Source organism: Neolamprologus brichardi, chromosome 2 (assembly GCF_056152115.1).
Source record: "Neolamprologus brichardi isolate AB-2024 chromosome 2, ASM5615211v1, whole genome shotgun sequence".
Classification (NCBI taxonomy): domain Eukaryota; kingdom Metazoa; phylum Chordata; class Actinopteri; order Cichliformes; family Cichlidae; genus Neolamprologus; species Neolamprologus brichardi.
In genome coordinates this window covers 23,613,296-23,626,279 of record NC_142105.1, presented here as the reverse complement: position 1 = coordinate 23,626,279, position 12,984 = coordinate 23,613,296, and the positions used below count along the sequence as shown (strand labels likewise).

Here is a 12,984-nt window from a genome sequence, read left to right as displayed (position 1 = left end):
AAGAAGAAATTCAGTTTTTAAAAACCAAATGGCTGACAATTTCCCCCCCCCCATGTTTTTATTTGAACAATAGTGGGAACAATTTAACAATTTCCTCTGGATATTTATGTTACATGCACTTAATATAAGTTACCAATGCTTTTTCTCATTATCATTGGAGTTCAAGTATGGATCTCCTTTAAATGCCATTCATCTTTGCTTTGCTAACTTGTGTCAGTAGTTATATAATCTGCATACTTGTGCATGATCTGTGGAGTGAATGTTAAAATTCTGAGTCATAGTTGACCAACATTCTAATCTAAAATACATAATGATGAATTCACAGACTGACTGTAGGACAGGTGGCTGTCCAATAAGACGGTCATAAATCATAGATAATAAAAATATTCAATATATAAATGCATGGTTGGTACGTCTGGAGCTACTAGAAGCCATGGTGATTCCTTGTCAGACTGATGCATGACAGCCAACCAAGTGATACCGGTAATAGAAGACTTTTATATTATCTGGTAAGATGAGATATAACAAATGTGCACATAGAGTAGTTTAAACGGCTAATTTAAAAGTTTAGTTAGCCATGACAAGTTTAGTTAGACAGTGTGACTAGTTGGTTTGGGTGACGTATAACGGGTTGCTGTAATTCATTTCTACCACAGTAATTTAAACATCAATTTGACAGATTATTTTTTCTATTAAAACTAGAATTGCATTAAAAACTAAATTGAACTTTATCTTCCTGTGGAATTTGTCTACGTGATTATTTTCCTGCAAACGTAGGCGTGGACAAGATGGTTCAATGCCACTCCGAACGCGCTACGATTGGTCCAATATCACGGTGACAACTTCCGGTGCAATGGAGCACAAGATTTGAATTTAACTTCGTAGTTGCTTCCCTATTCTCTCAGCCACTCTTCTTCTCTTATAAGAGAAGCGTAATTGGTAATGAAATAACAAATATTGTCGGGTTAGTTTGTTTGTTTTATAAGTCGGTAATTCAGTTTGTGCTAATGGGGGAAAAGGAACCAGCTAGCTCTTGTTAATGTTAGTTGATTAACGCTAGAGACCCCGTTGCTAACGGTAACGCTAACGCTGCTCAGCTAAAGGCTGTAACGCCTCAACCATAAAGATATATTTTGTTCCAACCAGAAAAAATAATTGGTTAAATGAAAAATGTTTGGTAATAATTATCAATTAGCAGCACTCTGTGGTTTTATGATGTTATGAAAAACCAGCTTGATGTTAGCGCTGGAGCAAACTTTAAATGGCTCGTGCTATTGTGTGCTATTGCAGACTTGAAGGAAACTATGAACGATGCTACGTCCAAGTCTTTTCACAAAGTGGCTAAAAGAATGGGGTGGATGGATGAGGGAGGACTGGAGGAAACGGAAAAGAAGGTTTGCTGCATACTTTTTTAAACCCCTAAATTATCGTGAACTTCATTAAAAACTGGTAAACACACTGGCACTATTAGCCTGGGTTGTTGGAACAGAGAATAGCTCTCAAGTACAGCGTTTGAGGCAGAGGAGAGATGATCGATCGTCTCCCGTTTAGCTTCATATATCAGATACCTTTTAAGAGATACATTTTTTAAATAGTCCGTCAACCTAGGTCCACAATATTTTTTCCGCACTTTTACATCTGAGGAATTGTTTCAGCATGAATATCTCAAAACTATTAAAGACAAACTCAAACTTCAATGAATTTGGTCAAATTTCAATGGTCTATCTGCCATAATAAATGTCATGGCATCACGATTTGTAATTTGGGGCAGGTGCATCAAAACTGTGTGATGGCTGGTTGCTTAAATAAATATTTGTAATAAAAAATGATTTTTGAATGGAGTACAGTTGTATTTCACAATGTCAATTGAAGCCTCTAGAAACATTCTTAGTTACAAAAATGCTATTTTCATTCAACTTTTATGCTGGCTTGAGCAAATATGGTAACCAACACAAAAAGAAAAATATCAATTGATAGTCTAATGTCAAAATGTTGGTACTCAGGTAGCACTTTATTAATGTCTAAGAAAATAATTTTGTTAAATATACAGATTTTATTTATTTATTTTTTTGGAGACCCGCTATGGCAGAGGTTGACTTTGTTGATTTGCGTTTAAAAGTGATGGTATCACCATGAAGTAAATGATTGAAAATGAATAAATAAATAAACATAATTATTGTTGTTGCTTCTGTTTGCAGTTGATGAGTAAAATTGGTAAGAGTCGTCATGCTGGCACAAGTGGTCATGGATCAGCAAGTAAGTGGAGAAACTCTGCTTTGAGCGAATCGAGTGACGATGAATTTGACAGGTGTAAGTGTTTGGGCTTTTTTTAAAAAAAAAAATTTTATTAATGTACAATGCTTAAAGGTGTGACTTTGGTTTCATGTATGGATTTAATTTTTTTCCTATTACCCTTTAATGCCTTAGTTCTTATGGAAAAAGCCACACCCCAAGCTAAAGCCTCTTCACACAAGCCACGCAGTCCTGCAAAGACAGGCAGGTATGAAAATGTTTTCATGAAGCATTTTGTCTTTTTCTGATCTAGATTTTCTATCTGATTTATACTTTCACACTAATGACTATATTATGATATAACTAAAGTATTTAAAAGCACTTTTATTATTTTCAGTTCAAACATTGTGGTGGTGAGCTCAGATGATGACAATACCGCTTTTGAAACATGTAAGTGCTAATGTCGTTCTTCTGGTTAGATTTTGTCTATATATCCCACCAATACAATTTTTGGATATTTTATCTTTGCTCATTGAAGTTCTTCAGCGGGCAAAAACTCCCAATACCAAACCCAAGAAGACATCTAAAAGTGGCAGTGAGGACAGGTGAGTCCGATGAATTTTTATCCTCCACTTTTATTTCCCGTCAGAAGTAAATGTTATTTACTGCTAAACATTTTTCCCCTGGGTTAATTTCACAGCCTCCATAATTTTATAGTTGACGACTACTCATCAGATGATGACTTTGTTGAGCCAAAATCATCTTTCAAAGGTAATTTTGCTGTTGTTCCTCACTTCCAGCATGATCCCAAATAATGTCGGGAGATGTCACATGCAACAATAAATGACATAGCCTTCACATTTACCTACCATTTGATCCCGGGAGGAGAAACAAATCCCTTTGGAGTTGCATCAGCAAGGCAACCTGTTGTGTTGCTTCTAATATAACAGTGATATTGATTTAATTCATTAATGGGAAAATGAGCTAAAATCTCATCTGGGGAAGTTGCACCTGACTGATCTACGGCCTAGATTATCAGTCAGTCACACCCAGTTGTTTATGCCTACGTGACAAAGTGTTCACTTGCTGTGTGGCTTACAAACCGGGAGAGGGTTGTTCTTCACTTTGCAAATTATTTTCTGGTTGTATACAAAGCTTTTGTTGATGTATCAGGCGTCTTGTTTTTTCTAATTTCCCTGTTGCTGCTTTTTTAAATACGTGTCAGATGCATATGTAAAAGTCTGTTAATTAATTTTTTTTGTCTCAAATTTTTTTGTAGTTCCTAAGAAGACCAATACTCCAACATCCCAGCCTCAAACAAGGCGACCCCTGTCTCTGTTTAATTCACCTGTCTTTGTCAGCGACGATGAGGATGATGACAATATTGTGCTGAAGAGCACTTGGAGAACCCGTCACACGAGGCCCAAGTCACTTTCAAAGACCAGTGAGAATACTCCTCCTCTGTGCAATGACGATGAAACTTCGCCGTCACTCCCCTCTCCTCCTGCTCTGTCTCCTTTGTGTCGTCCTTCAAACGAAGCTAAATCATTAGTGATCTCTCCCAAGCGCACTTTTTCAGTGCCTTCCAAGCTGGATAATTCAAGCAGTTCTGAGGAGGAGTTCACATCCCTGCTGGAGAGACTGAAAAAGAAAAACAATTTCATAGGGAATTCATTCCTACCGAACAACAGCAAAGGTACGGTAACTGCTTAATTCTGAATGTTTGAATCTGACAGTCTTTTGTTTTGTTTTTTTGTCATGCTCATATCTCTTGCTCTCCTTTTTCCAATTAAATTTAGAGAGCAACAAGGAGCCTGCTGGGACAGTCTCAGTTCCTCCTGTATCCCAAACACCAGGCTCTAAATTATTAGGTGTGAAGACACCTGGAAAATCATCGATCTTGAAGCCCGCCGTCAGTCAGAGCGAGCCGAGACACGGTCCAACCAGCAAGTGCGTCTAGTGGATGCACTAATTGGACACCAGATAGTGAGCCTTTTCCTTTTATACACGAACATTTGTCTTCATTTTGCTCTGTTCTTTCCCTCTAGGATTGTGCTGTGTAAAACCCCAGGCTGCTTCCTGCAGTCGCTCACAAATCCCAGCTCCAGCTTTGTGGGCAGCTTTAAGCATAACAAAGAGGCACTCACAAGTAAACTCTACCACCTGTACAACACCACAGTGTTTGAGAGTAAGGTAATGAAGAGTCATTGTTTACTAGACTGTTTTCCATTTGAAGCTGAGGAATATTTAATTTGATGCACGTGACGTAAAAGAAAATCTCCAGACTTTGTGAAATACCCCTTGCTTTCACTGGTTGCCTAAAGTCCATTGACAGCCATAGTAGAACCACCATCTGTAATATATCGTGCGTTATGTTGTTAGACATAAACAAGTCAAGGATGGGTGACATATTGAAGCTGCAAAACTCTCTGGTTGTTTTGTGTAGGATAGCTGTTGTGCTAAATGATAAAATGCTCACTAATGAGTTTCAAGAATGAAGATATGAACTGTGAGCAAAGGCCTGAATCTCCCATGCAGTTCTTTCAATATTGATGTACAATTTAAAACTCCAGTATTCTTTTTATATTATTATTATTATTGTAAATTAAATATGATGAAACGCTCTGTGTAAAGAACAAAATATTTATACATTGCATTGTTTAATGTCTTTGCTAACAGGGTGAGTCTTTGTTTTCATCTATTTCTAACTTTCTTTCTTTTTAGCTCCCTGCAAATATGTCAGTGACCTGGAATAAGAAGATGCGTAAAACAGCTGGCTACTGCGTTACAGGGCAGGAAAAGGGTGGAGGAAACCGCTACGCCCGCATAGAACTGTCAGAGAAAGTCTGTGACTCTGCAGGTAATGGCTTACTAAGGTCCCCTAGAATTATTTGCTTGTCAGGGAAGCTGCGACCTTGTGGAGCTTTAGAACCTCTTACTGTGCTCTGTTGTTCCTGAATATGTGCGTGCGCATATATACGAGGTACCTCGTCTTGTATGACAACATTGTCTTTGTACTTCCCTGCTAGATCGTCTCAGGGACACACTGATACATGAAATGTGTCATGCTGCAACATGGCTGATTAACAGTGTAAGGGACGGGCATGGAAACTTCTGGAAGCTCTATGCTCGCAAAGCAACACTGGCACATCCGGAGCTGCCGATGGTCACGCGCTGCCACAGCTATGACATCAAGTACAAATTCCAGTACCAGTGCACTCGCTGCAAGAACACGTATGCAAACCAAAACCACTTACTCCATTTTATGAGTCATTGTGTCTTTCCAGAGTGTTTGAGCTCATTTCAGCCTGATTAATGTCTCTTTTACTGTTATTCCATATAGGATCGGCCGTCATTCCAAGTCACTGGACACGCAGAGATTTGTGTGCGCCCTCTGCACTGGTCAGCTTGTCTTGTTGACGCCTTCTAAGCCACGTGCTCCCACGCCTTTTGCCAACTTTGTCAAGGAAAATTACTCGAGTGTACGACAGGAGCTAGCAGGACAGAGTCATGCAGAGGTGATGCGGAAACTTAGTGCAGACTTTGCCTCGAAGACTAAACTGAGTCAAAGCTGAGCCAGTATGTGTCCTTTACGCAGGCAGCCTATGAAATATCTCAGTCAGATAGTCTTACATTATTGAGCAGCTATGATTCTCAATGGGGTTTTTTTTCTGTTTGTCTGTTGATCATTAGAGTTGCTGTAACTGGAAAAACTGAATGAATAGAAAGTAAATGTTTCTGATTGTGTGCTTGTGTAGATGATAGCATCAAACAAAGTCATACTTAATAAGTGACAGTGCCATGGTAAATGTCTGATATGAGCCTTTTAATGCTGTGCTGGTGCAATTTGTTTGTTTGTTTGTTTGTTTTGCACCTTCAAGTCTTCAAATAAAGTTTAATTCTTTAATGGGGTTTTATTTATTCACTTATAATGATTTCTGGCAGTTTGGATTATCAGATGTCATCTCACATTATAACAATGAAACAGTTTAAATCAGGGGTGTCAAACATAGATTTAGATTTCCATATTTTTTTATTTTACACATTTTATTCTTACAGTTCAAGCTTAAAGAGTAATTTCTTTCATTTACTACAGCAGGATTTCTTTTTCATATAGAGAAAGTGAGACAGTGTTGAAATTCTACTTTTTTTTCGTATTTGCTTGTGTTGTAAAATGAGTTGGAGGTCTCTGGTTTAAAAACAACAAAAACGCAGGGTCTTGGTGCTTGAAATGTCACATTTTCTCTGTAATAAATTTACATTGTGTAGTGTGTGTGTGTGTGTGTTGTCAACATATAGAAAAGTGACACATAAAGGTTAAAATATGGATAACATAAGGTACTATAAACATGAAATATTAACTATAATAAATATGACAAAAAAGGATTTTGAGCCTTGCTCTATCACTTTTTGTAGTCAACTACTGCTTTGGGCCTAGCGCCGGACACCCTCTGACGCTCACCAACTTCTCCCTCTTGCTATCGCAACAATTTGTCAGCTGTGCAGACAGTGTGGATGTTGCTGTTATTTGAAAGTACTCTGTGTGTAGGGCTGGGTACATTTATATTTAAAAATCAATTCAGGATTTAATGAATCGATATCACGTTATTCAAGCTAAAATTGATTTGAATTGGAAAATCAAGTTTTTAAACCCACCCCTACAGTTAATAAAGATTTTTAATAGGAACCTTTGAAAATACTCAAGGACACCTTACAAACAAATTAAATAACAAATTCAAAGTGGATAATAACAGCTGGAAGACAAAAAATCAGAGGCAACAGCAGGCAAAAAGCAAGAAAGGAAAAAGATCCACAGGCTACCAGGCAGGGATGTAAAAGTATGAGACAACAACCTAGGTCTGATTTTCATACCTGCATTAGTTTACTCATAATGTTGAAATTGTGCGGGGGAAAAGGCAGATCAGCAAATCTGATTTTCATTTGTAAAGTTTATTTTTACCTTCAACTATGCACAGGATGATTTCTTTAGATGACTTATCATTTAAAATTCTTCAGTGCTCAAAATTATGCAGAGTCACGCATGGAAAGACTGCTCTTTGTGACAAGTGGTTACTGACATGAATGGGTGCAGCTGCCAGCTGTCCTCTACGCTTCACCTCTGCTAAACCTGTGACTCTGAACTGGACCTCGTCTGTGTTTGTGGTCTCATAAGCTCTCCTATGATATTTAGTTTGCATACTTGGAATATTCCGATGAACAACAGTCTCTCACTGGAGACTTACCACTGGATTCTTTGCCCTAAACTAACCAAATGTGTTTTCCTGTAGGAGCTAAACATCAGTGGAAGCTTTATATCATGGATGTTGCCTGCCATGTGACAGTGCTAGAGGCCCAAGAACAGATCAACTCCACCATCTACCATCTATCATTAAGATGGTCAGCATGTGCGCTAGCTACAGCCTGAACACAATGCTCAGTGTTCCTCTGCTCATTGTCATCCCACGCTCCCCGTCACTCCTCAGACACACTCGGTTCTTGCTCCTCATACACCTTCTCCTCTGCAATAATCTCCAGGTAGATCTGCACATTTTGATTTTGGATTTTTTTTTAATTAACCAAACCCTTCTTAGATATTATTCTCACAAACATTTGAGCTAAATCCTCATAATCAATGCTTTTTCAGCAACTCATCGGGACAATCAAAGCAGTTCTTTTAGGATGTGGGGAAGATTTTTCTGTGACCCAGTGTCTGATCTTCAGCGCTACTAATCAGGCCTTGTCATTGGTTTGTAAATTCTATATTATATTTGTACAGTTTACTGTTTGTTAGTGACTCACAATATACACCATTTTCTACTGTCATTTACTCTGGAGAATATCACTATTTTATGTATTTTGTTTGGAGGCCACATGACAACATGCTGTTTTGCATAGGGGTAGGTGTTACTTGGGCTTAACGCACAACCAGTCTGCATATATGCTCACTGGCCACTTGATTGGTTATATCTGTTCAGCTGTTTATTAAAGATCACATCTAAGTACTCAGACAAATTGCAGCAACACAATACACTGAAGCATAGTCAAGATGACCTCCTGAAGGTCAGACTGGCCAGACTGCTTCAAGCTGACAGAAGTTCAGGCAACAGTGACTCAAATAATCACTCATTACAACCAAGATATGCAGAAGAGCACAGAACCTGTCAAACCTTGAAGAAGAATGGCTACAGCAGCAGAAGACCGCATAGGATCTGTGTTTAATAGCATCAGAAAAAAATACATTCAAGGTTTTGTGATGCAACACAGTCAAATCACTCAAATGAGCACTGCTCATTTAAAAATGAAAGTAAAAATAAACAGGACAGGAAGACAAATTGCTTCAATGGGTTTAATTTTAACTGAAATACTGTTGTGCTGTTTACATAATCCAATTCACAAGACATTATGTAAAACATTCAGGAATATTGGTGATAAAATACGCACAAAAGCATGACAGAAAATATATTAACAATCACTTTAAGACAGTGTGACCAAAAACTGTATATAAAAAAACAAGGACGCAGCTTCTGGACCTGGAAAGGGAAGCCAATGCAAACTGACTTAAGCCTGCATTTCCTTCACAGGCCACTGGGGGCAGCTGTTGTAGTTCCAATTGTCTTTAAACAAACTGCTGTAGTACTTATTTGACCTATAAGCTAAGTACACAGCTTCCTCACTAAATAAGGGTCTCAGACACATGTTTCACATCAGCATGATGCTATTTGGCTTCTTCTTTTTAAAAACTGTATTAGTGCAGGTATACCTGTTGGTTGACAACTCACTATTATATAGGCAAGCAGTGTTGTTGCTTTCACAGTCACACCCAGGGCTCGCTGGGTTTAACTCTTTACCTGTTAAAGAGTTAAACCCAGCGTTACCTGTTACCTGTTAAAAGCCTACTAAGAGTAACCCTTGAAGCTGTTTTCTAGACTGATTGGGTTTTGGGTTTTTTTCACATTTCAGGCCTGCTTGTACAACAAAATGACTGTGTGTTGGTCAGAATTTAGTGAGGGTGGTGTCTGCAAATGCAACTACCCTTGGAAACTATTTGACCACTAAAGGTGGTCAAACCACACCTTTATTGATAAATACAGAGGTGTCAAAGTGGTCATTAAAGGTACGGGGAGGAATTCAAAGATCATCTTTATGGGTGAAAGAGTTATTTAAAAAAAATGAAATGGGCAGTTGTTCAAGTGAAAGCTTCTAAACAAGGTTTCACAAGGCTACATCCATGTTTTTTTTACACAGCCTTAAGGCTTTACACACCGGACGCATAAAATCTGTGCGAATATTTCGTTTGTTAAAAATATTTTATGAGTCACCTATTCTTAATGCAGTCATTTATATGTTTGAAACAAGCTTGATTTTTTTTTTTGGGGGGGGGGGGACAGTTGGCAAGAAGTGTGCTGTACCTTGAATCATGCACAGTACTGAATATACAAATAGTTAGATACCAGTATTTTACCTCAGACACTGCTCTGGGTCAGTCGGCTCTCTGAACACGAATGTGTTCCCAACTCTGCCAACAAGAACTCAAACTGCCCCACTGACATCATGAAATATGTCCGGAAGCAGTCGTGATACAGCTTGGATGAACGCAGAATTTCCCAGGACCGACTCATCATCGCTTGATGTTGGTTTTGAGGACGAATTTTCCGCAAAAGTTTGGAACAGAAAAAAATTCTAAATTTTATGTCACTTTTTTAAAAATGCACTTGGTGTGTAATGGCCTGTAGGTGTGGGATCCAAGATGATGGTGTGCTAAGAGGCAGCTTCCCTGATTGTGAGAATTGCCCCTTTAAGAGGCACAGGCACAAATCCACAGGCAGCACGGAGATGAGACAGAGCGCTCTCCAGTCGTCAGTGGTTAACAAACACCTTCACTGCATTGCAAATTTTCCCAGGAAAACCAGTATAAAAGAGCCGAAACATGAGACGGTAATGGGAGTCACCAGTATACGAGAGTGAACAGACACTGCTAACATAATGCACAAAGTAGCACACAAAGCGCTGGAATGTACTACGCGTCACTGTATTGGTGCAGGCACGATGAATAACCTCTATAATATTATCAATATATATCCTTCATAAATGAATGCAGCATTCTAACAGGTAAGAGGGTGTACTCTTACAGTTTTGGCAGTATGTCGTCATGTAACTCAAAGAAGGGTGGTTTGGCATTTTGCTAGACTTTTTGTTCAAGTCTTTAAAGGTTTTGTAATGATTGTAGTTTTTGAAGCTTAAATGTCTTGACTGATTAAAAACAAATTATGGCACTATACAACGATAATAAGGTTTTGTTTTCTGGATGAGCAGCAAAACACCCTCACACTGATCCAGCCTGGTCCACCCAACCTTAATGCCTTTCTTTTGCTTCAGTACAGGCAGGTTTTTTTCATAATGCGCAGGAACTCCTGCTGGTTCACTTCCCCATCTCCATCCCTGTCCGCTTCATCTATCATTTCCTGCAGAAACACACAAAACACGAGGAAATGAAAAGAAGAACTGAGAGATGGAGAAAGCAAACAAGCTGGCTTGATAGCATTCACGAGCAAATGCTGTGTTGACATTATTCTAAATTGCCTTCACAGCCTTTGGCTTTGTCAACACAACCCACCAGCTAGATACAGTAATATGCTTTTGATATTTTATTATTAGCTGTTTTATGGCATGATGTAGAGCCTCACCTGCAGCTCTTCATCTGTCAGGTTCTCCCCAAGCTCTTTGGCTACCCTCTTCAGATTCTTGAATGATATCTTGCCCGTCTCGTCGTCATCAAACAGCCGGAAAGCTTTTAAGATCTCCTCCTTAGAGTCCTTTTCAGCCTAAAAGTAGAGAAGAGGGAGAGTACTTTACTCCGGACAATACAACTCTTTAGTAACATAGAATTAAAAGCAATGCAACACATGTCTACCATTTTCTGCGTCATGACAGTGAGGAAGTCTGCAAAGGAGATCTTTCCTGTGCCATCCTTATCAACTTCACCAATCATCTTTTTGATCTCCTCTTTCTTTGGTTCAAATCCCAGAGCTCTCATGGCAACCTGGCACAGAGTAAGAAACACAGACATTCAAAGCATACATAGGTAATTATCTTTCCTTAGCAGCGGCAGGATAAATTATGTATCGTATCAGTGGGACATAATAACAGTTAATCTGGTCTTTAGCCGGTCTTAAAAAAAGGTTAAAAAAAAAAACTTCAAATAAAAGATTGTAAGGTTGCTTCCAAACAGAGTCCATCACTGTGCAATGAGAATGAGTATTTACCAGCAGAAATTTTTAAAAATGACCTTATTTTATCCCCTTATATATTTAAGCCCTTTCAAAATAGTGAACAAAGTCTTTACTTTGGGTCGATAGTCATCATTTCAGTTTAACTTAAATAAGTTTGGCTAAATGAAGCACTAAATGATGTGTGTGCCAAATAACTATATATGCAGCTAACTGTACATGTAGACATCAGGGCATGAGATCTTTTACCTTAAGCTCCTTCACATCGATGTATCCAGAGCCATCAGTGTCAAACAGCTCAAAGGCCTCCCGGATTTCCTGCTTCTGTACCTCCGTCAGCTCTGGCTTGGGGGCTGTCTTCTTGCGAGGAGGGGGCACCGGACCCTGCAGGGATGGTCTCTTGGCAACGGTTGCCTGGTGGTGGGGACACAGGAGGAAAAATATAAAGTATTGTATTCAAAACGTGTTTTCCCCCATACCTAACCACTGCAGGTTTACAAGTTATACCAGTCAGATGCCACACACGAACACGGAATTACGTAATTTCTAAATGATGAAATGTGTTCACTCACCATCAGTTGCTCTATGTGTACCTGGCAAATCTGGCTGCAGATCTTTTAGGCCAATCACTGTTTTCGTCTGGGCTGTGACGCTGTCATTTTGGGAAGGGGAAGACAATAAAGCGGTTTCCAGTTTACATCACTGCTTTAATGACACCTAGTCTGGGAGAAATATGTTATACAGTAAAGCATCGTTCTTATTTCGCTGTAACAGCCTACCTGCTAAAATGTGGATGAAAAAAAGAAAAGCGCAGTGTCACGAAGCGGATGTTTGATTTGTTTACCTTTTGTGCCAGCGGACGACCAGTGGTTCCTGGACGTGGAGGAGTTAGAGAAAGGATGCACTGAGGCACAACGAGAAGTAGAAATCAAACGCAACAGTCGGGAAAAAAGCTGATTGGTTGGTGAAAATCACGGGGTGCTTCACGGTAACAACATTCACAGCGGCGCAGGAAGTGTGCTACGGATAGAAGCTGCTTGGAGATAATGTGGAGATCTGAGAAGTCATACCTAAATAGATATGATGTCATTTTATTATGTAAATGGTGTGATTCCTCGTGGTAATCAGTTTAATTTCCTCCGTGCTAGGGATTCAGAAACACACTGAGAGTCTAAAACAGTCTGATGAGACAATAAATCAAGTCAAAGTCAGCTTTATTGTCAAAAACCACAAGTACAGATCATAGAGATCAAATAAAACGCTTATATACAACACAATATAATACAGTCTTATATAAACTCATCATTGCTCACAATAATGCACAATGATAATAATAATAATAATAATAATGTTTAGCACGACGTGGAAAAAGCATAATCTTCTCCAGAATCAATAAAGAAGAACATGAAACAAGAAGTTATTAGTCCAAGTTATATGGAGTTTAATACTGCAATTAGAAGGCTCTTCTTATTTTATTTATATATCTATTTATTTAAATTTTTCTACACACTTTTCTACACTGTGA

At 38.8% G+C, this 12,984-nt stretch overlaps 2 protein-coding genes across 7 annotated transcripts; one reads left to right on the top strand and one right to left on the bottom strand.

Annotated features, from left to right (window-relative positions):
* The first annotated feature begins 814 nt into the window (after positions 1-814).
* On the top strand, positions 815-6,139 carry gcna (germ cell nuclear acidic peptidase). 3 transcript variants are annotated; one of them, XM_006781593.3, is made up of 13 exons: positions 815-939; positions 1,291-1,394; positions 2,199-2,256; positions 2,428-2,500; positions 2,630-2,682; positions 2,771-2,837; positions 2,933-3,003; positions 3,512-3,928; positions 4,032-4,182; positions 4,281-4,425; positions 4,957-5,092; positions 5,262-5,466; positions 5,576-6,139. In XM_006781593.3, exons 2-13 carry the CDS (start codon positions 1,305-1,307, stop codon positions 5,805-5,807), a joined length of 1,698 nt encoding a protein of 565 aa, XP_006781656.2. In that variant the 5' UTR covers positions 815-939; positions 1,291-1,304; the 3' UTR covers positions 5,808-6,139. The 3 variants fall into 3 exon arrangements, with proteins under 3 accessions (XP_006781656.2, XP_006781654.2, XP_006781655.2); XM_006781591.3 differs by having other exon boundaries at positions 816-939; positions 2,199-2,310; XM_006781592.3 differs by having other exon boundaries at positions 816-964; positions 2,199-2,310.
* Positions 6,140-8,570: 2,431 nt separating this feature from the next.
* On the bottom strand, positions 8,571-12,460 carry cetn2 (centrin, EF-hand protein, 2). Of its 4 annotated transcripts, none has more exons than XM_035909524.2 (6): positions 12,304-12,460; positions 12,032-12,111; positions 11,709-11,873; positions 11,144-11,272; positions 10,917-11,054; positions 8,571-10,694 (listed from the first exon to the last, which is right to left on the bottom strand). In XM_035909524.2, exons 2-6 carry the CDS (start codon positions 12,032-12,034, stop codon positions 10,605-10,607), a joined length of 525 nt encoding a protein of 174 aa, XP_035765417.1. In that variant the 5' UTR covers positions 12,035-12,111; positions 12,304-12,460; the 3' UTR covers positions 8,571-10,604. The 4 variants fall into 4 exon arrangements, with proteins under 4 accessions (XP_035765417.1, XP_006781658.1, XP_006781659.1 ...); XM_006781595.3 differs by having other exon boundaries at positions 12,032-12,181; positions 12,304-12,459; XM_006781596.3 differs by having other exon boundaries at positions 12,239-12,315.
* Between the last annotated feature and the right edge of the window lie 524 nt (positions 12,461-12,984).